This window comes from Mobula hypostoma, chromosome 18 (assembly GCF_963921235.1).
Source record: "Mobula hypostoma chromosome 18, sMobHyp1.1, whole genome shotgun sequence".
Classification (NCBI taxonomy): Eukaryota; Metazoa; Chordata; class Chondrichthyes; order Myliobatiformes; family Myliobatidae; genus Mobula; species Mobula hypostoma.
In genome coordinates this window covers 51,751,051-51,776,321 of record NC_086114.1, presented here as the reverse complement: position 1 = coordinate 51,776,321, position 25,271 = coordinate 51,751,051, and the positions used below count along the sequence as shown (strand labels likewise).

At 46.6% G+C, this 25,271-nt stretch overlaps 2 protein-coding genes across 7 annotated transcripts in view; one reads left to right on the top strand and one right to left on the bottom strand.

The window, feature by feature from the left end:
* Positions 1 to 9,513, bottom strand: part of LOC134358532 (semaphorin-4D-like) — a 42,160-nt gene extending 32,647 nt beyond the window's left edge. For 2 of the 3 annotated variants that reach the window (XM_063070857.1, XM_063070858.1), the window contains exons 1-2: positions 9,309 to 9,513; positions 7,821 to 7,957 (exon numbers count right to left, since the gene is read on the bottom strand). In XM_063070857.1, coding sequence (XP_062926927.1) covers positions 7,821 to 7,957; positions 9,309 to 9,387 — 216 coding nt within the window. In that variant the 5' untranslated portion in view covers positions 9,388 to 9,513. The remainder of the gene's footprint in view (positions 1 to 7,820; positions 7,958 to 9,308) is intronic. The other variant, XM_063070860.1, reaches the window with a different exon arrangement.
* Positions 9,514 to 9,795: 282 nt separating this feature from the next.
* LOC134358530 (NACHT, LRR and PYD domains-containing protein 12-like) overlaps positions 9,796 to 25,271 on the top strand; it is a 39,207-nt gene continuing 23,731 nt past the window's right edge. The window contains exons 1-5 of one of the 4 annotated variants that reach the window (XM_063070855.1): positions 11,802 to 12,939; positions 13,128 to 13,249; positions 13,539 to 13,710; positions 13,927 to 13,992; positions 14,528 to 16,217. In XM_063070855.1, the coding sequence (XP_062926925.1) occupies positions 12,834 to 12,939; positions 13,128 to 13,249; positions 13,539 to 13,710; positions 13,927 to 13,992; positions 14,528 to 16,217 (2,156 nt within the window). In that variant the 5' untranslated portion in view covers positions 11,802 to 12,833. Of the gene's footprint in view, positions 10,007 to 11,801; positions 12,940 to 13,097; positions 13,277 to 13,538; positions 13,711 to 13,926; positions 13,993 to 14,527; positions 16,218 to 25,271 lie in introns of those variants that run through there. The other 3 variants (XM_063070853.1, XM_063070854.1, XM_063070856.1) reach the window with 3 other exon arrangements.

Genomic DNA, 25,271 nt, shown 5'->3' with positions numbered 1-25,271 from the left:
GTTGGAATTATTATAGTATAATAATTAAGGGCTGGAATGTAGGAGCCATGCATCTGCTATCTGTCGTATTGTATTCTGGGATGTGTGCTTATTATGGTAACAAGTCACGTAGTTGGAGGTGTGGTAAAGGTGAAGGGACTAAGTTACTATTTGTGCTTTGTTCTGGGCAGTTTGGAGTCAGGGACCGACAGATGTCACGTTGACCACTTAGTTATGCTTAATTTTGTTTAATTACATTTGAAATAGTTTAACCCTACTTAACTTTGATCAGTACTTTTAACAGTGCTAGTTTTAGTTTCATCGCTTCAAGATTGTTTTGCTAGTTGCTAATAAAGGATTGAATTTGACTTTTTTTTTGACTTTGTCATACAATAACAATCTGTGAGGGTCACCAGCAGCAGTACTAGTTTGTTAGAATTGGCAGCTAAACTACTTATCACATTATCTATCTTTTTAACCCTTAAAAATAAACCTAGCAGACAGGTAAACACTTGAAATAGCTTTATCATTCAAACTGGTACTTCAGTCACATGAATCCTGCTGTGATCTATTCATCAGCCTTAAACAGTTTACAGCAGAGGAATTAGATAAATGTTCAATACATGACAGAACTGCCTGGACTGAATACAGAGTTCAACAGTGTAGCACTAGGCCAGGTGACCTTACTGTTGACCTCCAGCATGTTCTAAACCTCTGCGGAGTGTAGATGTGTACAGAATACACCGCAGAATGATCAGCCCAATTAAATCTACTCCATCAGAAGTGGAGAGAGTGAGCAATTTCAAGTCCCTGGGTGTCAATATCTCTGAGGACCTAACCTCGACACAACATCTTGATGCAGTTATAAAGGTGGTGGGACAGCAGCTATATTTCATTAGAAGTTTAGGGAGATTTGGTTTGAAGGAGACTAGTGTTGAAATTGCAGGGGCCCTGGCAGAAATATTTAAAATGTCGCTGTCTACAGGTGAGGTGCCGGAGGATTGGAGAGTGGCTCATGTTGTTCCGTTGTTTAAAAAAGGATCGAAAAGTAATCTGGGAAATTATAGGCCGGTAAGTTTAACGTCCGTAGTAGGTAAGTTATTGGAGGGAGTACTAAGAGACAGAATCTACAAGCATTTGGATAGACAGGGACTTATTAGGGAGAGTCAACATGGCTTTGTGCTTGGTAGGTAATGTTTGACCAATCTATTGGGGTTTTTCGAGGAGGTTACCAGGAAAGTGGATGAAGGGAAAGCAGTGGATATTGTCTACATGGACTTCAGTAAGGCCTTTGACAAGGTCCCGCATGGGAGGTTAGTTAGGAAAATTCAGTCGCTAGGTATACATGGAGAGGTGGTAAATTGGATTAGACATTGGCTCAATGGAAGAAGTCAAAGAGTGGTAGTAGAGAATTGCTTCTCCGAGTGGAGGCCTGTGACTAGTGGTGTGCCACAGGGATCAGTGCTGGGTCCATTGTTATTTGTCATCTATATCAATGATCTGGATGATAATGTGGTAAATTGGATCAGCAAATTTGCTGATGATACAAAGATTGGAGGTGTAGTAGACAGTGAGGAAGGTTCTCAGAGCCTGCAGAGGGACTTGGACCAGCTGGGAAAATGGGCTGAAAAATGGCAGATGCAGTTTAATACAGACAAGTGTGAGGTATTTCACGTTGGAAAAACAAACCAAGGTAGAACATACAGGGATAACAGTAAGGCACTGAGGAGTGCAGTAGAACAGAGGGACCTGGGAATACAGATACAAAATTCCGTAAAAGTGGCGTCACAAGTAGACAGGGTCGTAAAGAGAGCTTTTGGTACATTGGCCTTCATTAAACAAAGTATTGAGTATAAGAGCTGGATGGTTATGATGAGATTGTGTAAGGCATTGGTGAAGCCGAATCTGGAGTATTGTGTTCAGTTTTGGTCACCAAATTACAGAAAGGATACACATAAGGTTGAAAGAGTGCAGAGAAGGTTTACAAGGATGTTGCCGGGACTTGAGAAACTCAGTTACAGAGAAAGGTTAGGACTTCATTCCCTGGAGCGTAGAAGAATGAGGGGAGATTTGATAGAGGTATATAAAATTATGATGGGTATAGATAGAGTAAATGCAAGCAGGCTTTTTCCACTGAGGCAAGGGGAGAAAAAAACCAGAGGACATGGGTTAAGGGTGATGGGGGAAAAGTTTAAAGGGAACATTAGAGGGGGCTTCTTCACACAGAGAGTGGTGGGAGTATGGAATGAGCTGCCAGGCGAGGTGGTAAATGCGGGTTCTTTTTTAACATTTAAGAATAACTTGGACGGATACGTGGATGGGAGTTGTATGGAGGGATATGGTCCGTGTGCAGGTCAGTGGGACTAGGCAGAAAATGGTTCGGCACAGCGAAGAAGGGTCAAAAGGCCTGTTTCTGTGCTGTAGTTTTTCTATGGTTTCTATGGTTTTAACCAAAACGCTCAAACTTCTGCAAATACACTGTGGAGAGTGTTCTGACTGGCTGCATCACTGTCTGGTTTGGGGAGACTACTGCACAAGATCGAAGTACAGCAAGTTGCAGAAACTTGTAAGATTAGTCAGCTCCACCACGGGTACCAGACTCTGCACTATCCAAGATATCTTCAAGGAGCGGTGCCTTAGGGAGGTAGTACCCATCATTAAGGACCCCTACCACCCAGGACATGCCCTTTTCACACTTATACCATCGGGAAGGAAGTACAGAAGCATGAAGGCACACACTCAGCGATTCAGGAACAGCTTCTTCCCCTCTGCAATCCGATTTCTAAAAAGATAATGAACACTACCTCACTACTTTTTTTACTTCTGTTTTGCTTCCACTTACTTTAACTACATAATAGACATATTATATAGAAATAAAACTCTTGACTTTTCTTACTGTAGCCTTATGAAAAAGTGAGGTGAAGCTAGTAGTGGAGATATTGCAAGGATATTTTCATTACTGCAGACACTGGTCACTTACAAAGCAACCATAGAAGGTGTAACACTTGCTTTTGCACCTCTTTCCCCGGCACAACCCAGGGATCTAAACAGCCCTTCCAGGTAGGGCAAAGTTTCATGTACAGCTTTCCTAGCTGCACAAGTGGCATTTGGTACTCCCCATGTGGCCTCTTCCACCTTGGCAAGCTGAAGCTCAGATTAAGTGACTAATCTGCAGAGCACTTGTGCTCTGTCTATAATGGCCACACCAAGCTCCCATATATGTCATATCAATTTCCCTGTCCAACCTCAGCCTTCTCCTCTGCCAGCATGAGGCCAAACAGAAACTTGAATTGAATTGGTTTTATTACTTACATCCTTCAAATACATGAGTAAAAATCTTTTACGTTACTTCTCCATTCAAATGTGCAATTTCTAATAAATATTATGTACAACAGGGTAGTCAGTATAACATAGAAATACAGCTGTGTCAGCATGAGTTAAGCAGTCTGATGGCCTGGTGGAAGAAGCTGTCCTGGAGCCTGTTGGTCCTGGCTTTTATGCTGCTGTACCATTTCCCAGATGGTAGCAGCTGGAACAGTTTGTGGTTGGGGTGACTCGGGTCTCCAATGATCCTTCAGGCCCTTTTTACACACCTGTCTTTGTAAATGTCCTGAATAGAGGGAAGTTCACATCTATAGATGTGCTGGGCTGTCCGCACCACTCTCTGCAGAGTCCTGAGATTGAGGGTAGTACAGTTCCCATACCAGGCGGTGATGCAGCCAGTCAGGATGCTCTCAATTGTGCCCCTATAGAAAGTTCTTAGAATTTGGGGGGCCATACCAAACTTCTTCAACCATCTGAGGTGAAAGAGGCGCTGTTGTGCCCAATTCATCACCCAGCCGGTATGTACAGACCACATGAGATCCTCGGTGATGTTTATGCTGAGAAACTTAAAGCTGTTCACCCTCTCAAACTCAGATCCACTGATGTCTATAGGAGTTAGACAGTCTCCATTCCTCCTGTAGTCCACAACCAGCTCCTTTGCTTTTACCACATTGAGGGAGAGGTTGTTTTCTTGACACCACTGTGTCAGGGTGATGACTTCCTCTCTTTAGGCTGCCTCAATATTATTTGAGATTAGGCCAATCAGTGTAGTGTTGTCAGCAAATTTAACTAGTAGATTGGAGTCGTGGGTGGCAACACAGTCATGGGTATACAGAGAGTAAAAGAGGGGGCTTAGTACACAGCCCTGAGGAGCACCTGTGTTGAGGGTCAGAGGGTTGGAGGTGAGGGAGCCCACTCTTACCACTTGCCGGCAATCTGACAGCAAGCCCAGGATCCAGCTGCACAAGGCAGGGTGAAGGCCGAGGTCTCTGAGCTCCTTGTCGAGCCTGGATGGAATTATGGTGTTGAATGCTGAACTGTAGTCCAATAGCAGCGTTCTCACATAAGCATCCCTCTTCTCCAGATGTGTAAGGATGGTCTGCAGAGCCGTGACTATTGCGTTGTCCGTGGCAGATGTAGGCCTTGACCAGCCTCACAAAGCATTTAGGAACTTGAAGAACAGCACCTCAAATTCCACGTGGGTAGTCTACAACCGAATGGCATGAACACTGAGTTTTCCAATTTTAGATGAATCTCCCCTCGAGTGGATTTTCTCCCTACCCCGCCCCCTAATTTTCCTCTAGTCCTCTCATCTTTTTCTTCCCTTGCCTCACCTCTGCCACTGATTCTCCTCAACCAACCCCCCCCCCCCACCCAGCTCCACATCACGCATCTTCAACCTTTCCTCTCCTGGGTCCATCTACCCACTTACATACAGAATTCACTCACAGGTTACCCCTCCCCACATGCCCCAACACCTCTTGTTCTGGTTCCAAACGCCATTCACCTCTCCTCATCCCCCTCCAGTTGTCTCCTCTCCCTCCACCTGCCTCTCACTTTCTTCTTTCTCTGTCTATTACCCACTTGCCAGTACATCCCACCTACCCCACCACCCTTCTTTTCCTGACACATGTCTGTCACCCTTCACGTCTCTCCAGTCCACCAATCACATCAGGGTCCTGTATTATTACTTCTCTCTTACTTATGCCAGAGATTGCCTCTCCTCTCCACTCAGTCCTTTGGCCCCTTCAGATACCAATCAACCCACTAACTTCCTTTAGCAGATTATTTGTTGTGCAAGATCGCAGCATCTGTTGTCACTTGTGTCTCATTATCTTCCATGCCCTTCTCCACTATAAATACAGACAAGATGTATTCATTAAGACTTCACCCATCTCCTGTGGTTGCACACATAGCTTACCACAGGTCTTTCCAAGAACCTACCCTCTGCCTAGTCACCCTTTTGCTCATAATATATCTGAAGAAAATCTAGGATTCTCATTTACCTTATCTGCCATGGACAACTTGTGTTCCTTTTTGTACTCCTGTTTAACTTCCTCCCTTCACAAGATGCTAAGGAGAGTGCTAGTCACAGCCAGTTCAATCATCGGCACAGTTCTCCCCACTACTGAGGTGACATTCACCATCAGGGACCCCCACTAACCGGTGCACACCCTCTTCTCGATGCTGCCACAGGAGCATAATGACCCACATCTCAACAACAGCTTCCTCACTATCAGGTTCTGAGCTGACATGAAAACTACTGGGCTTGACTTCAGCCCAATGAGACATCAATGAGCTCCACTTCAGCACTCCATTCTCCTCTTCAAATGTTACCCCTCTGACACTTCACACACTACCCTTCACACTCTCCACCAATCCCAACCTCACCATCAAATCTGCAGACACAGTGGAGAACTGACCTCTACCTTGCTGAAGCCAGGCGGTAGCTCTCAGTTGCCTCCACATACCTACCTCTTGAAGAGAACTCCACTCCACACCATTAGAAAACTGTCTCTTGACTTCAACTCTGGAGAACTCCCATCCACTGCTAAACTTGGTTCCCTTAGCCTGCACGGCTCACTTTTACCTGCTACCAAGATCGACAAACCTAACTGTCAGGTTGGCCCATTGTCTCTGCCTGCTCCTGCCCCACTGAACTCATGTCCTCATACCTAAACTCCATTATATCCTCCTTGGTAACACTTATGCTCTCGATCTCCTCTCTAACTTTCAATTCCCTGGCCCTGACCACCTCATTTTTACCATGGACGTCCAGTAAACCCCATGAAGAAGGCCTTAAAACTCCCAAAGTCTCAATAAATAACCAACAGTTCCCCTCCACCATCACCCTCCTCTGCCTGGACCTCACCCCCAACAATTTTTCCTTCAGCTCCTTCCACTTTCTCCAGACTCAAGGGGTAGCCTTGGGCACCCACATGGGCCCCAGCTATGCCTGCCTTTTTGTTGGCTATGTAGAACAGTCCATAGTTGATGCTGTCCTTGTTAGTACTCAGCTCTTCCTCCACTACATTGACAATTGCATTGGTGCTGCTTCATGCACCCTTCCTAAGCTCGTCAATTTCATTGACTTTGCCTCCATCTTCCACCCTGCTTTTAAATTCACTTGGTCCATTTCTGACACCTCCCTCCGCTTTCTCACTCTCTGGAGACAAATTGTCAACTGATATCTTATATAAAGCTAGTGATTCCCATGGTTATCTTGGAATATATCTCTTCCCACCGTCTCCTGTAAAAATGCTATTCCCACCGTCTCCTGTAAAAATGCTATTCCCACTTCTCAGTTCCTTCATCTCTGCCGGATCTGTCCTGATCGAAAAACTACAGAATCTAGGCCTCTGTACCTCCCTCTGCAACTAGATCCTCGAATTCCTAACCAGAAGACCACAACCTGTGCAGATTGGAAATAACATCTACACCTCACTGGCAATTAACACTGGCACTACGTAGCAGTGTATGCTTAGCCCACTGCTCTACTCTCTCTACACCTGTGATTGTGTAGCTAGGTATAGACTCAACATATCAATGCAGCTATAAAGACAAGACAGCAGATACAGTATATTTTGTTAGGAGTTTGAGGAGATTTGGTTTATCATTTAAAACACTCGAAAACTTCTACAAATGAACCTTGGAGAGCATTCTGACTCGCTGCATCATCCGGTATGGGGGGGTGGGGGGGGGGGAATGCTACTGCACAAGATTGAAATAAGTTGCAGAAACTTGTAAAATTATTCAGCTCCATTATGGGTACTAGCCTCTCTAGTATCTAAGTCATCTTCAAAGAACGGTGTCTTAGAAAGGCAGTGTCCATCATTAAGGATCCCCACCACTCAGGACGTGCTCTCTTCACACTGTTACCATTGGGAAGGAGGTACAGAAGCCCAAAAGCACACACTCAGCGATTCAGGAACAGCTTGCTCCCCTCTGTCATTTGATTGAACCCTACCTCACTACTTTTTTTTTTAAATTGCTATTTTTGCACTAATTATTTTAACTTAACTATTTAATATATATTTAATATAACGCAGCTTTTTTTCTATACATTTATCATGTATGCCATTGTACTGTTGCCGCAAAGTTATCAAATTTCACAACTTACGCCGATGATATTAAATCAGATTCTGATGTGTTCCCAGGATGCGGTTTTCCTTTCCAGGACTTCACAGGTGTCTTCCATTTCAAAGAATGGGGTTTCTCTACCTCCACCACTGATGCTGCCCTCACACGCATCTCCTCCATTTCCCAAATAACTGCACTCAGCCCATCTTCCCACCACCTTTACAGTGATAGAGTTCCTCTTGTCCTTACCTACCACCCCATGAGCCTCCGCATCCAACACATCATTCTTCAAACATACTCTCTGCCACTTCCTCCTGCATCTTCAAAGGAGACCCACGACCAAACATTATCTTTACTTCCCCCATCCCTCCCTTAGGTATCACTCCTTTGTGATTCCCTTGTCCATATATTCCAGAAACAAGTTGATTCTACTGTACCATTACAGGTGTGGGTGATTTATCAAAGTTTATTTGATAAAGTACTCCATTTCCACCAACGTAAACAGTGCTTCCGACACGAAGAGTGGTGGCAAATTCTTCAGCTCGCTCAAACACAGTCCGATTTCCAGTTTCATCTGTCAGGAATCAGGGAATAATTTTTATGACTAACTAACATGGAAGAAGTCTGCCCTAACATAGAAGAGTACAACACAGGAATGGGACATTCAGTAAATGCCGGCTCTCAGCACAATTCCAATCTACCTAATCCAATCTGTATCTCTTTATTCCCTGCCTGCTTATGTACCTGATGAGATACTCCTTACGTGCTGCCATCGTATCTGCATCCATCCCCTTTCCTGGCAGTATATTTCAAGTACCTACCACTTTCCATGCCTCGCACATCTCCTTTAAAGTTTATCTCTCTCAGCTTAATTGTACGCCTGTAGTATTTGCCATTTCCACACTGGAAAAAAAAGGATCATTCACTCCATCTATGCCTTTCACAATTTTATATACCATCAGATCAACTCTCAGTCTCCAATGCCTCAGAGTAAACAATTCAAATTTGACTAACAGCTCCTTATAGCTGATATTGTACTCTTAATTTCAAGCAACACTCTGGTGATTCTTTTCTGCACCTTCCCCAAAACCTCCTCATCCTTCCTGTAATGTGGCGTACAAAACCATATACAATTCTTCAGATACAACCTAACTGAAGTTTATACAATTGCAACATGATTTCACCACCTTTTATCCTCAATACCCTGATCAACTAAGGCCAACATGCTGTATGTCTGGTTTTGCACCCTATCCATCTCGGTCAGTGATCAATAAACTTGTACCCAAGATCCCTCCATACAAAAGTGCTCCATTCACTCTATAATTTCTCTTTGTATGAGACCTCCTAAAATAAAACACCTCACATTTTGCTCAGATTAAATTCCATCTGCCATTTCCCCACCCAAATTTCCAACTGATGAATGATCCATGGTACCTTTCACAACCTGTCTCAATATCCGCAATTCCAGCATTTGAACAGACATTGAACCCATGAACACTACACTCCTTTCTTTTATTCCTCTCCTTTCCCCACTTATTAAACTTTTAAAAATATATACTTTATATAATTTACAGGTTTTATGTATTGCAATGTACTGCTACTGTACATGACATACGACTGTGCTATTAAACCCGATTCATATTTTCAAGCCACCTGCAAACCAGACCGCCTACATTTTCATCCAAATCATTTATAATTTTACATATTACAACAGAGACTACAGCACTAATCCAGATGAAACATTACTAGCCGCAGACCACCAGTCAGAGAAGAAACCCACACTGATCAAGCCAATGGATCACATGGGCATTAATCTCCTGGTTCAGCCTAACATGAAAGCCCTTACCAAAGTCCACACAGACAACATCCACTATCCTACCTTTGTCACTCGAGACCCCGCTCCCACTCAAGGCCCCTTCACTCACCGCTGAAGTCCAGTTTGAGTCGGGGAGAATTAACCGCCACAAGGCTAGGCAACAGGAGAATAGACAGCAGAATAACCATATTTACAGCAGTAACACCACCGGCCGGGGACTAGGGGTGTGGTACCCGTGGCCGTCTGGTGACTGCTGATAAAGGGCAGGACCTGAGTCTGACACTAACAGTGATAACATGACATGCTAAGACCGGGGCCTTTAATTGGGTGCAGGCTAGGGCGACGCCTAGTGTCCCGGTGGAGTATGTGACGGTGGTGGGGGGGCGCAGGACCTGGCGTCAGGGTGGAGCATGTGACAGGGGCGTGTTGCTAAGGGCGGGGCCAAGCGTGCGTTGGACAGTGAGGAGGGGCGTGGCTGGTGCCCTGGAGCTGGAGCCAGGTCGGTCACCCCAATTGGTCAGTAGCCGTAGGGGCGTGGCCCCATGTCCGTCCCGTCCCGCCCACTCCCCCATTCCTTGTGGCCACCACTTGTTCTTCCGGGCCACCTGCTCTCACGGGTCTTGGGATCAGACACCCATGAGGGGCGGGATGGCAGGCTCTGGGACGGAGGTGTCAAGTTTTGATTCTAACTACCCGCTGCTATCGTTGTAGCGTTACTGAACTGTAATTTTTTTGGGATCACTGAAGTATCTCTAGGTATATAAATGTATGAAGGAAGACAGAGCGTGCTGACAGTTATAACTCCAGGTGAAATACTTCAAATTACTTCTTTTTAATCTGCATTCCCGTGATCTGAGCATCGCCGGTAAGATCAGCCTTTTTTATCCGGCTCCAGTTAGACCCATTTGAAATTGCGTTCTCGACATTTCAGACCTTCCTAGGATTACAGACATGCACCAAATATCCAGCGTCTTTCGAGGCATCCCTAGACTTACGCCCAATGTCTTGTGTCGGGAATATTCATACCCTGAACCTCTCTCTGCGACATCGACTCATTCAACCTCAAAGTTATCCGCAGTTCCACTTTACTTTTTTGCTGTATTCGGTGTTGCGTTCGGGGACTTTTATCTTCCCTGTAAGATTGAACTCTTGCATTCCCACATCTCCTGGGATCTTCCTTCCGTTTCTTTCCTCAGCCCACGTCTCCCATTCCAGTCCCAACCCACTGTGTTTTACCACCCCTTTTGATCTTCCGCTCTCTGATCCTCAACAGTCAGTCCTCTGTTTCAACTCCTACATCCTGATTTGATGAATACTGAGCTTCACCCCAAACCCTGAAGTACTGTATTTGCTGCGAAAGTGGTATTGTGGTGTGAGACACGCAGAAGTCTACAATTTCATTACTTCTGCTGTCAGCAACTTCTTTCCGTCACTTTCACGTGGTCAGACTCTGGCTTTTTCCGTTTTTTTATTATTTATCTGTCTCAATCTCAGGAGATAAGCTGGCTGAAACGACGTAAGACAAGTTGATTGACGCCTCATAAAGCTCTGTCGGGTCTCCAGACAGCCTCCGGAGCAGCAGCGAAAACCGGGTTTATCCAACCTGTCCTTACAGAAAGTGCCCTCTATAATCCAGGCAAATCTTGGTAAACAACACACATCAAAGTTGCTGGAACGCAGCAGGCCAGGCAGCATCTCTAGGAAGAGGTACAGTCGACGTTTCGGGCCGAGACCCTTCGTCAGGACCTTTCATCGACGCCTCGACTCGAATACAGTTTATTCCCTTCCAGAGATACTGCCTGACTTGAGCTCCCACAGCATTTGGTCAAGATTTCCAGCATCTGTAAAATCTCGTGTCGTTTCCCCGGCGATGTTCTCCGGCCATTGAACGGCAATCCCCGTCGTGCGCATGCACTCTGCGGCCAGCCGTCGTGCGCATGCGCTCTGCGGCCAGCCGCACTCCATCCACACCTAGTGCGCGGCTTGGCTAAAGCCAGGCGGAGGACTTCCCAGGTTCCCGTCGGATCTTCGCAAGTCTCCTGGAGGCCCCAGCGAACCCACTGGATCAATCAGTAACCCAACAGCCCCATGGAAACCCCACAGATCGACGCACAGTGATCATTTAGATGCCATGGCCACTTCTCCCCAAATCCATCAGAAACTCTGTGGATCCCGTTAGAAACCCCATAGGCCCAATGGATCCCTGCAGATCGTCGTGGGATCCCTATGGAAACCCCCTGTACCCCCATAGAACCACTATAAACGCCATAGATATGACGAGAAGCCAAGAGAAATTAAAAGAAACCCTTTGACTCCTGTAGATCCTAGAGCACCATAAGATCCCATAAAAAACCAGTAGGTTATCCATTGTAGGGAGAGAGAGAATTTGTGGTATGTCAAATTACTGGGTGAACAAGTAGTCTTTGGGGTACTGCAAGTTGGAGTCTACATGCTTGAGTGCTCAGTCAAGGGTGCTGGTGCTTTTTTTGCTGGAAGGGGTGGGGGGGGTCATTGCTTCTGCTTCTGCATGGGGGGAGCTGGTGGGGCTTTAGGGTTCTAACGTTTAACTATCATTCATTCTTTGGGGCACTCCTCTGTTTTGTTGATGTTTGCCAAGAAATAGAATTTCAGGACGTATATAGTATACATTTCTCTGACATTAAATTTACCTATTGAAACCTATTGATCATACAGATAATAAATAGAAACCCTTTAAATCCTATAGAACCACCAGGAGCCCTTCAAAATAATGACCCCTTAGAAAACCTGATAGGTCCTCATAGGTTATGAGGACTGCATAGAAACCTTTAGGTTTACTTGGAAAGCTAAAGAACCCTTCTAGATATATTGGAAACTATAGACCCCATAGAATATCTATAGACCATATAGGTTCAGTGGCTGTCCATATGGAATGATCCTTTCATCTGTGGGTGGGGATAGAGAATCTAGAGCCCTATTGAGATATTTTCAGCTCACACAGTGGGAATGTACTCATAAATTCCGCAATTTTTTCTGAATTTAAGTTGCTATTTTTTCCAAGTTCCCAACAATTAATTAGTTTTGTGTTGAATTATTAGTCATAGGTAATTACTTTTAGTGTTCATTCCTGCAGTAATGCAGGTGCGTATATTAGTGTGACAGAAAAGGAGGGGTGCAAGGGGTTCCGGAGATCAAGAGGAGTTTGTGAGAGTTGCAGAGACTGGGAGGAGATGTAGAGCACAGAGGGAAGGATGTAGGAACCACAGACAGTTACAAAGGAAGGGAGAACTGTGGGGCCCAGACGCTGGAGTGGAATTACAGATGGGGAGGGTGTAAGGCCAGGGGAGGTAACGGAGATGGGCAGACTTGTAGGGGCCGGAGGAGGTAACAACAGTGAGGAGGAGGACTGGTTATTAGGACCGGTCTTGACGAAGGGTCTCGGCCTGAAAGGTTGACTGTGCACTGTTTTCCATAGATGGTGCCTGGCCTGCTGAGTTCCTCCAGCATTTTGTGTGCATTGCTTCCCAGCATCCGCAGATTTTCTCTTGTTTGGTGATTAGGGTTGGGGGGTGGTCACAGAGATAGGGAGAGGAGTGTGAGTTTCCTGACATTAAATCTGGTTTCTGGTCTGGATTCCAGTCTGTGAGAGGGGGGAATGGGTAGCATTCCGAGTAAGAGGGTCCGTACCTCAGGGAGGAGGGGCCGATACCCACATGTGACCTCAGGCGAGGAACCAGAAGAGGGACCGTTAGAAGTTGGAGGTGAGTGGAACATGAACAACCTTTCCCAGCTATTTCCTTCAAACGTCTCCATATGTGCACTGAGACTAACTTCCTCTCTTGAAACTTGTCCGCTTCTGTCTCACCATGCCCCCTGACCCCTGACATCTCACCCTGACCCCCCCTCCCCACTTCCCCAGGTGTCTCCAACGTGCTGCTACGCCTGACAGACGCCGAGCTCTGCCGGGTCACAACCTTCTACCAGAGTCGCCTGGAGGAGGTCATGACCTCCAGCACGCAGGACCTCATCACTACCCTCTCCGAAGCCCCCGCCTTCAAGGAGGAGCTGAAGGTCAGAGGCCTGAGGCCTTGGGACGAGGTCAGGAATGAAGGTGGTTCGTGAGGTTGTGGGCTGAGGACTTGCTGGGTCAGGGAAGTGGGGTGTTCTAAGGCTGTCTTAGACAGGAGTTAGTATTAGCAGGCAAGGGGCAGGCTGAGAGAGAGGAGGTGGAGGCCATGAGTCATGGTTAAAGATAAAGAGTCTGGGTCATGAGTTCAAGACTGGCTCAAAGCAGGTTCGTTAACCCTCTGACCTGACCAACCTTCCTTCCCTCCCCCCCCCCCCGCCAACCTTGAACCAGATTGTGAAGAAGCGGCTGCTGATCGGCCAGAAGAGGGTTCGGCTGGATGGGCTGCTGAAGGTAGCAATGGAGGCGGGTGGGAGCAATGTGAGGGAGCTGTGGAAGGCCCTGGGACAGGTCTCTGTCCGAAACCCGGCCCTACAGGACATCCTGCAGGAGGTGCAAGCGAGAGGTAAGGAAGCCCCTCTTTCATGCCCTCTTCTACCCCCCACCCCCACCATTCTGTCTTTCTGTCCCAGTTCCCTCCCCCTCTCCCCACCATCCATCCCCTCACACACTCCTGCTTTCCTTCCTTTTCCTGGGTTGGGTGTGGGTCAGTGGCAGATAGGTGGGAGGGGCTGGGATCCTTAATAGTGATTCTCATTGCTCTGCTCTCCCCCCTTCGCAGGTCCTGGCCTCCTGTTTTACATCACCTGGAACTCACTGAGTGAGAAACTCCCGAACTACATGGAAGGTCAGTCCTCCCCCCCCCCACCCCCCCCGACCTCCTCCCCTCCCTCTCCCTCTATTCCCCTCTCTCCACTTCCCTCTCAATCTCACATCTTCCCTACTTGCCGTCTCTCAACCTCCCCCCACCGATCTTCTCTCTCCCATCTGCTCCCATTCCCATCCCCATCACCCTAACCTTTTCCACTCCTACTTGCCCATCCCCACCACCTCTTCTAACCCTTCTCTCCCCCCCCACTCTGCCTCTCTTCCATTGTCTCTAACCTTTCTCTCCCCAATCCTCTCCTCCCTCGCCCCCTCTGTCCCCCTACCACTACCCCACTGGGTAAATCCTCTATCCCCTGCCACTTCCCCCATTGATTCAAACCTCTCTCCATCACCATCTATTGCCTCTAATCCTCTTTCCCCCTCCCACCCGCTCTCTGATTCTCTCTCTCCCAATCCCTGCCTGCGCTATCTCTCTGCCCCGACTCCAGTCCCACACAACCCCATTCACACCCACTTTTTTTTTTAACCCTTTCTCTCTCTCTCTCCCCCTGCAGTGATCCAGCAAGCTAGCCTCCGCCACCGCAGGGATGTCCTGCACCAGCTCGAGCTGCTCTGGGCTGCTGGGTCTCATGACCCATGGCCCAGCCCACGCCCTGAGGACTACCCTGACTTACTGGCCATCTCCCAGCCCACCGAGCCCAGCTTCAGCCCCGGGATGGGGGAGGGATCTGAGAATGTAAGAGTGCGCCCCCTTGACCCCCGTCTCCACCTCTTCCCCCCATTCTCCAGCCCTGGGAGCCCTGGGTGTCTGACTCTGCTGACTGGAACTCCAGGGATCGGCAAGACTGCCTGCCTGCGGAACCTGGTGTCCGAGTGGGCCTCCAGTCCCTCTGTCTACCCCGAACTCCACTTCATCTTCTACATTGAGTTCCTAGCACCCGGCCCAGAGCTCAGCCTGACGGCGATGGTGCTAAAACTCTACCCTGGCCTCGCACCCCTGCTCACCACCCTCTACTCCTGCCCCCAGGCTCTGGCCTTTGTCTTTGATGGTCTAGAGAGACTGGATGCCTCCCCACTTCCCCCCGAGAGGCCTGAGGCCGTGCCTGAGGTCACGCCTGAACATAGCATGCCTGCCTGGCAAATCCTCTTCTGGTTAGCCCACGGACACCTGCTGCCTGGCTGCCAGGTGCTCCTGTCTGCCCGGCCCCACACCGCTGAGCCCTTCCTCCTGCTCCGGCCTCGGCTGTGGGCTGAGGTGCGGGGCCTGCGCCCCGAGGCCTGGCAAGCTCACCTATTGCGCTCCTTCTCGCAAGAACCCGAGGCCGGGCAGCGGCTCCTAGCTCGCTTATTAGTCAGCCCGCTATTGAAGAGTCTTTGCTCCAACCCAGCCTACTATTGGCTGGCTTCCCACTGCCTGGCTCCCAGAGCCAATGGGCAGGGCAAGGAGGAGGAGTGTGAGGAAATGCCGGCCACCACCACCGAGCTCTTGGCTTGTTACCTGCGCTGGGCTCTGAGCCAGGAGGGCCGTCCGCTTCTGCCGGCCCAGGGCCTAAGGAGCCTCCTCTGCCGCATTAGTGTTGTGGCCTTGCGTTGTCTGGCCGATGGCGGACGGCCCTTCCAGCCAGCTGAGTGGGCCCTGCAACCTGCTGAGCTACCACCAGGCCTAGCCCATCCCGCTGCCACCAGCAATGGCGCCTACTCCTTCCGCCAGCCCCCTGTGGCCGAATTCCTGGCAGCCCTGGCTCAGTTCCTGGGCCCCCACTCTTGGGAGGCACAGAGGGAGACCCGGGAGGCCACAGTCAGGGACGGGCGGTATGCGGGCTTCCTGTATTACACTGCTGGTCTGAGCCGCAAGGCGGCCACCCAGCTCCTTTTGCCCCTGCTGGGGCCCCTGTCCCGTCGCTCAGTTCACGGTGCTCTGCGATGGCTGGATAGACTGAGCCAGGACGGGGCAGGCTGGGTTACAGAAGGTGGCCAACGTGGTCTGCTGGAGCTCGCCCGCTGTCTCCACGAGGCCCGCCGTCGGCGGCTGGCCCTACGGGCTGTGACTGGCTTGTCTGGCAAAAGGCTGGAGCGGTCGGGGGAACTGCCAAAGGCCAGGATGGACGCCCAGGACTGTGCTGCCCTTGCCTATCTCAAGGGCCTGTCTGGGAGCACTGACGTCTATGACTTCAGTGGCTGCTGGCTCGGTGCCGTGGGGCTCCACATGCTGATGCCAACCCTACTCCACTGCAAGAAGCTCGGGTAAGGCTCCTGACCTCCTACTTCTCGATCTTCTCCACTCTTGGGTCTTCCTTCAACCCTACTCCGGTCTCTTCCCCCCTCCCACTGTCTTTTCACATCCCTCTTGATCTTGTCCCCACCCCAACCCTACCCCAATCTCCTCAAATCCCTCCGTCTTTTCCAACACCTACCCCCGTCTTTTTCCAACGCCCTCCGTCTTTTTCCAACGCCCATCTTTTCCAACACCTACCCCCGTCTTTTTCCAACGCCCCTGTCTTTTCCAACACCTACCCCGTCTTTTTCCAATGCCCCCGTCTTTTCCAACAATCCCGTCTTTCCTAACACGCCCCCGTCTTTTCCCAATGCCCTCTGTTTTTTCCAACACCCCCGATCTTTTCCAAAACCCATCATCCCCCGTCTTTTCCAACACTCCCCGCCTTTTCCAACACTCCCCGCCTTTTCCAACAACCCCTATCTTTTCTTTTTTTTTTGTAACTTACTTTTTGTTGAAGTTCACCATCAAACAAACATTTCCATAAGATGTATTTCAGATATTGTACATATATATCATACAATCATATTTGTCACAAAGCTTCACATAATATTTATCTGAGGTATACACTTACAGAAAAGAGAGAAAAGAAAGAACAATCGAAAGAAGAAAACTATGTACAGAGTAGGGAAAAATCTTGTTTTTTACAACATATTTATTGACTTGTCAGAATAAAATCAGGTCTTTGAGGTGTTATGTAGTTAAACCATTTTTCCAAGTATGAATAAAATTGTTCCAACTTACGATTAACAGATGCTGTTAACTTCTCCATTTTGTAAATGTCCATTGTAATTTCCATCCATACATTTAAAGTTGGGTTCTCCTGTGATAACCATTTCCTGGTAAGGGTCTTTTTACAAGCCACCAGCAGTATATTCATTAAATATTTATCTCTTTTCAACCATTCTTGAGGTATATACCCAAAATATATGGTCCTACTTTCTAACTGTATTTCACATTTAAAGATGTCTTTTAGGGCATTGTGTATCCCACTCCAATAGTCTTTAATAACGGGGCATTCCCAGAAAATATGATAATGGTTTGCATTTTGATTTCCACAATTTCTCCAGCAAACAGGGGGGTTACTATCATAATGGGATTTCTGAGAGGGTGTAATAAAATATCTTATCAAGTTTTTCCATCCAAACTCCCTCCATTTCTGTGAACTGGTACACTTCCATTGATACCTCCATATTATTGTCCAGTCTTCCTCAGATATTATTATCCCTCCTTCCTTCTCCCATTTTGTTTTAATGTATGAAGTCGAATGTGTTTTAAGATTTGACAAACCCTTATACACGATTGAAATGATTCTATTACCGTTATCAGAATTATATGCTTTTCTAAATAACTCTATCAGACATGTACTTGCCTTGGTTACATTTTTAACCGTCCTATTAACATACTGTTGTATCTGTAAATACTGGTAAAAGTCTTGTTTTTCTAAAAGAGTTTTTCTTTGAGCATTTCAAAACTGAACGGTGTTCTTTCTTTCATTATATTGCAAATAGCTGTTATTCCTTTAGCTGTCCAGTCGTTAAATCTAGCATCCAGTTTATTTGGTGTAAAATCTGAGTCATATGCACATCATTTAAGAATTTCAATGTCTCTCTCTAGTTTATATTCTTTTATAATAGTTTTTCCATATTTTAAGAGCCCATTTAACCCATGAGTTATCAGTAGTATTTATGTAACTTTGTAGGTTGTTATCAGCCAAAATTGCCTGTATGGGGATGGAAAGTATCCTCTCCTCAATGTTTTTCCATTGAGCGTCATATGATGGGTTGCACCAGCATATCACAGCTCTCAACTGTGCTGCAAAAATTCAGACAAGACGAGTGGAGGTGGTGTCTGCCTACTGATCAACACTGCGTGGTGCTCGGACACAGTGGCACTGACAAGCTCCTGCAGCCCGGACCTGGAACACCTGTCGGTGAAGTGTCGTCCCTACTATCTGCCATGGGAATTCACCTCGGTCATACTGACAGCGGTCTACATTCCCCCCCAGGCGGACATGTAGTGTGCTCTGAACATACTGTATGCCAACATCAGTGAACTTGAGACCAGGTATCTGGAGGCTTTGCTCATTGCAGCCAGGGACTTTAACCAGGCCAACCTCAGAAAGGTCCTGCCAAAGTTATACCAACATGTCTCCTGCCCCACTAGAGGCCCGAATGTACTTGACCACTGCCGCACAGCAGTCAAGGATGCCTACCGTTCCATCCCACGACCTCACTTCGGAAAATTGGACCATCAGGCCATACTCCTCCTCCCGGCTTACAAACAGAAACTGAAGCAGGAGGTCACGGTGTCAAAAGTAGTGTCGCATTGGATGGAGGAAACGGATGAGGTCCTCCGTAACTGCTTTGAATCGGTGGACTGGTTGGTATTCAAGGACTCGGCAGCTAACTTCGATGAGTATGCCTCAGCTGTCACGGACTTTATCTGGAAATGCACAGAGTACTGTGTGTCTCGCAAGATGATCCGGGTATTCCCTAACCGGAAACCTTGGATGAATTATGATTTCAAGTCCCTTTTGAAGGCTAGAGCTGCGGCTTTTAGGTCCAGGGATACCAGTCGCTACACAGAATCCAGGCGTGAATTCCGGAAAGCCATTAAGGGCGCCAAGAGGCAATATCGAGCCAAGTTGGAAGCCCAGGCTAACCAGAGGGATGCCGATAGACTATGGGAGGGTCTAAATGAAATCACTGGGCGCAAAGAAAAGGCTGGGAATATCAATAACTGTGGCGCTTCTCTTCCTGACGAACTTAACGTATTCTACGCAAGATTCAAACAGAAGAAGAGTGTTCCGCTCTCTCCGGATAAACCGGACCTGGTGGCATCCAGATTCATCGTCACCGAGGAGGACGTTAGAAGGGCCGTCCTGAAGATAAATCCAAGGAAGGCAATGGGCCCAGATGGCATCCCAGGACGGGTTCTCAGGGCCTGTGCAAGTGAGCTAGCTGGAGTGTTTGCTGACATCTTCAACTGCTCCTTGCTTCAGTCTAAGGCTACGTCCAGACTATGCCGGATAATTTTGAAAACAAAGCTTTTTCTCTTCATTTTGACCCTTTGTCCACACTGAAACGGCGTTTTCATCCCCTGAAAAAGGAGATTTTCAAAAACACTCTCCAGAGTGTGTAAATTTGAAAACGATTGTTTCGCGTTGTAGTGTGGACAGGGTAAACGGAGTGATTTAAAAACATTGTCATGACAACACCACAACAACAATGCTTTTTCTGCTTCTGCTTGGTACTGCACGAGCACTGCCGGACAGCTGTTAGAACGCGCAGTCGGTGTGAATGGCGTGAGAGTTAAATCATAAAGTGAGCTTTTTTAACTAGATCCCCTAAATTGATTTGATTGAGTCTATCTTTAAAAATATTAATGTCAGAAATACTGTGTGGGTCTGGCGGCAGAAGATTCCACTCACTTGTTGATCTTGGGTAGAGGACGGCTTTGTGCATGTATTGTTTACTTTATTGCCTACGTTAATAGCTTGTTTGGAGTCGAACATCTCCCTCCACGTTCTCCACTGCTTTGCTGACTTTGTAGTCGTTTGTAACTCGCAGAAACAGCTCGACTTCATCGTCTGTCCAAACAAAGAAGTCCGGTCTGCTTTTTCCAGCGGAGGTATTCTTTATATTCCTCGAAGACATTTTTGAAAACTTTCTTTTGCTGTTGTTGTAGGTACACTAGTTTTTGACCAATGGAAATAGAACAACGCCGCCGCAGAAACGTAAATATTATACTGTTTCTTCTTCGTTTGTTTTCTGTAGATGAGTCTGCACATGCCCAGTAGGAGGAGATTCGCCCGAATATCCATTCTCGTGTGGACAGAGATATTTTGAAAAACGTCTAGTGTGAACGCCTATCATTTTTACTCGAAACCGGCGTTTTCAAAATTATCCGGTCTAGTGTGGACGTAGCCTAAGATCCCCTCATGTTTTAAGAAGGCAACGATAATCCCAGTGCCGAAGAAGAGCAAGGCAGCATGCCTGAATGACTAGCGACCTGTGGCTCTGACATCAATTGCTATGAAGTGCTTCGAGCAATTGGTTATGGCACACATCAACCACAGCCTACCGGTCAACCTCAACACTTTGCAATTCGCCTACCTGAGCAACAGGTCAACGGCAGATGCCATCTCTCTGGTCCTACGTTCCTCCTTAGAACACCTGAAGAACGACACATACGCAAGGCTCCTTTTCATTGACGACAGATCTGCCTTTAATACCATCATTCCAAATAAATTGATTCCTAAGCTCCGAAACCTGGGCCTTAGCACTCAGATCTGCAGCTGGATCTTCCAACTTCTTCACAGACAGGACCCAGGCTGTAAAAATAGGGGACAAGCTCTCCTCTACAATCACTCTGAGTACCGGTGCCCCACAAGGCTGTGTACTCAGCCCCCTGCTGTACTCACTGTACACCCATGATTGTGTAGCCAAGTTTCTATCGAACTCAATATATAAGTTTGCTGATGACGCCACAATTGTAGGCCGTATCTCAGGTAATAATGAGTTTGAGTACAGAGAGGAAATTAAGAACCTGGTGGCATGGTGCGAAGACAATAACCTATCCCTCAAGGTCAGCAAGACGAAGGAATTTGTTGTTGACTTCACAAGGAGTAGCGGACCGCACGACCCAATTTACATCGGTGGTGCGCAAATGGAACAGGTCAAAAGCTTTAAGTTTCTCGGGGTCAATATCACAAATGACCTGACTTGGTCCAACCAAGCAGAGGCCACTGCCAAGAAGGCCCACCAGTGCCTTTACTTCCTGAGAAAGCTAAAGAAATTTGGCCTGTCCCCTAAAACCCTCACTAATTTTTATAGATGCACCATAGAAAGCATTCTTCTAGGGTGCATCACAACCTGGTATGGAAGTTGTCCTGTCCAAGACTGAAAGAAGCTGTGGAAGATCGTGAACACAGCGCAGCACATCACACAAACCAATCTTCCGTCCTTGGACTCACTTTACACTGCATGTTGTCGGGGCAGTGCTGCCAGGATAATCAAGGACACAACCCACTCAGCCAACACACTTTTCATCCCTCTTCCCTCCGGGAGAAGGCTCAGGAGCCAGGTTTGGGAACAGCTTCTTTCCAACTGTGATAAGACTGCTGAACGGATCCTGACCCGGATCTGGGCCATACCCTCCAAATATCCGGACCTGCCTCAGTTTTTTTGCACTACCTTACTTTCCCTTTTCTATTTTCTATTTATGATTTATAATTTAAATTTTTAATATTTACTGTCGATTTGTACTCCAGGAAACGCAAAGCGTAGAATCAAATATCACTGTGATGATTGTATGTTCTAGTATCAATTGTTTGGCGACAGTAAAGTATAAAGTAAATAATAATCTCTAAGAGAAGATAGGCCCCATTCCCCCTTTTCCTTGGCTAATTGCAAAGTTTTGAGAGCAACCCTAGGCCTTTTACCTTGCCATATACAGGTGTCCCCCGCTTTTCGAACGTTCGCTTTATGAAACCTCACTGTTACGAAAGACCTACATTAGTACCCTGTTTTCGATTTCAGAAGGTGTTTTCACTGTTACAAAGAAAGGCAGCACGCGATAAAAGGCAGCGCGCGCCCCGAGCAGCCGCTCTCCCCTGGATTCGGAACTGCATTCTCACCGGCATTGCTTTAACACATGCCTGTGAGCAGCCGTTTGCAAGATGAGTTCTAGGGTGTCGGAAAAGCCTAAAAGAGCTCGTAAGGGTGTTACACTTAAGGCTGATTTATACTTCTGCGTCAACGCGTCGCCGCAAACCCTACACAAAGCCAACGCCGAACCCTACGCTAGAGCCTGTGTTGCTGCGACGCGCACCTCTCCCAAAATGTAACCGCATGTCGTGGCAACACAGACCCAACAACTGTGATTGGTCCGCTTGGTAGCATCGCATTTCATCCTATGCTACAATAGCTTCCCATTGGGCGACTAAAGGGCAGGGAAGGAACTCTGGCTGCAATGCTTTCCATAAAGCTTTACAGACCTCCGAAATTATGGAGGACACATTTCGCATGAAAAAAGATGCTCGTGTCTTGTTATAACCTGGGCTACCATGACCATGAAGCCTTGCGCGGGTAGGTGAGTGCACATGCGTGACGTGCGCGAATTGCCGAGCACTGCAGACACACCAACGCAAAAGTATAAAAGCTCACAACGTGCGCAGGCTATTTGCGTAGGTTACAGCGTCCAGTTAATGCAGAAGTATAAATCAGCCTTCAGCGTAAAACTAGACATAATTAAGCGTTTCGATCATGGTGAACGAAGTAAGGACAAAGTGAATTTGGCTTGTGGAAGCTGATGAAGATGATGTTGAAGAGGTGTTGGCATCCCATGACCAAGAACTGATAGATGAAGAGCTGATGCAATTGGAAGAGGAAAGGATAACAATCGAAACTGAATGCAGTAGCGAACTGAACGTGAAGCAACTGCGTGAGATTTTCACTGCAATGGTAAAGTACGACTTTAATTTTGAAAGGGTACGTAGGTTTAGGGGATATTTGCAAGATGGTTTGAGTCCTTACAAAGAACTGTATGATAGAAAAATGCGCGAGGCTCAGCAGTCAAGCAAGCCTTCCACATCAGCCACAGCAGACGACGAACCTCGATCTTCAACATCGAGGCAGGCAGTCATAGGAGAAGATGAGCTGCCTGCTCTAATGGAAACAGACGACGATAAGATGACACCCTAGTGTCCCACCACCCCAACTCCCAGGCCGCGGACAGATACCGATTCGCAGAGAATGCAACGGTAGCCGGGAGGCACACAGCACATCTTTAAGAAAAAAGCCGAAATAAACATGCTAATTAATTAGGTGCCGCCCGACACGTAATTGTCGGCCCAGGTCAGAGACAACGCAATCGGAAATCGGCACTGATCTGGGCCGACAATTACGTGCCGAGCGGCACCTAATTAATTAGCATGTTTATTTTGGGCTTTTTTCTTAAAGATGTGCTGTGTGCCTCCCGGCTACCGCTGCACCCCTGCATGTTTTGCGGTTCGGAATCAGGTGGGGGCCACTACACCACCCCAGCCTGCAATGACTCAGTCTAACACACCATCATCAGTGTGCTCTGCGCTTTCCCAATTCCGGTAAGTGATACTACACTGTACATACATTATTTCTACTCTATATAGACTGTGTATTTTTACGTGTTATTTGGTATGATTTGGCAGCTTCATAGCTTAGAGGTTACTGGAGAGCGCTTGCGCCGTGTTTTTGCTGACAGCGCTTGCGTGAGATTTTCTGGCGACGCGTTCACTATGGAGAACAGTACAGTAATGATTGTGGAAAAGTATTTCTACTTTACATATGCTGTGTATTTATCATATCATTCCTGCTTTTACTATATGTTACTGTTATTTTAGGTTTTATGTGTTATTTGGCATGATTTGGTATGTTATTTTTGGGTCTGCGAACGCTCACAAAATTTTCTCATATAAATAAATGGTAATTGCTTCTTCGCTTTACGACATTTTGGCTTACGAACCGTTTCATAGGAACGCTCTACCTTCGGATGGCAGGGGAATCCTGTATATCTTGATAGCATCTTGTTCCATTCATTGAATTGATTTTTGGTTAATCTCTATTGGTAGGGTCTGAAAGGGATATAGTAGTCTGGGCAGCATATTCATTTTAATAGATTCAATCCTTGAACTGAGACAAGAAAAGGAATTAGGTTCCATCTTGTTATATCTTCCCTAATTTTTTTATATATAGGCTGATAATTGCATTCTGATAATTTTGCCAGATCTTTTGGCATAATGATGCCCAAATATTTGACAGACTCAAATTTGCCATGCCCAAGGATATCTACTTTCAATTTCTCTTGGTGGGCTATAGTTATATGAAAGTAGTTGGGTTTTATCTATGTTGATCTGGTATCTTGATGATTGGCCATATTGTTCAAAGGATTGCATCAATTTAGGTAAAGAGTATGTTGGTTGCCCTAGATAGATCAGAATGTCATCCGCTTCACAGGCCAATTTATGCTCTGTCCCTTTAGTAGTAATTCCCCTGATATCTTCATTTTGTCTGATGTGTTGAGCTGATGGTTCCAGATATAATGTGAAGTGTAGCGGTGACCATGCACAACCATCTCATGCCCCTTTCTAGGGTAAAACTATTAGATAAATATCCATTGATTTTAATCCCAGCAGTAGGTTTGTCATATAGTGCCTGTATAGTTTTACTAATTGTGTCATGTAGACCAAATCTATGTAAAACTCTGTAAAGAAAATTCCAAATAACCAAATCAAATGCCTTTTAAGCATCCATGCTTATCACTATTGCTTCAATTTCATTTTTTAATATGATCCATAATGTGAAGTGTCCTTCATATACTGTCTTGTGTTTGGCGTTGTGGTATAAAACCTGTCTGATCATTATGTATCAGTGTGGGTAGAAATTCTTCGAAGTGTTTGGCCATGATGGAGGTAAATATTCTATAATCCATATTAAGAACAGATATTGATCGTGCCCATGTTCCTTTATTTACTGTGCCCATGGTTTACTCTTCATCTAATTACGGTATTGCTTTGCACTGCTGTAACTATATGTTATAATTATGTGGTTCTGTCAGTGTTAGTCTTTGGTTTGTCCTGTTTTCTGTGATATCACTCCGGAGGAACATTGTATCATTTCTTAATGCATGTATGCATTTCTAAATGACAATAAAAGAGGACTGAGTGTTCTCATAATCTAAAATGACCCACATTCCATTTTATCCTTGCCTTCTTTCGGTGTAGCTGAGATTATCGGCTCCTTCCAGCTGGGTGGCATTTGTGCCTTTCTTAGAGCCCAGTTCAGTGTGGGGAGTAAAACAGGAATTAACTCACTTCTAAATTCTTTATACCATTCTGCCGTATATCCATTTGATCCTGGTGACTTGCTTAATTTAAGCGTACTAATTGCAGTTTTTAGTTCAGCTTCAGTTATGTCAGCAGTCATCGTTCTATTTTGTTCTTTGCTTAAAGTGGGTAAGTCTAAAGCAGCGGTCCCCAACCA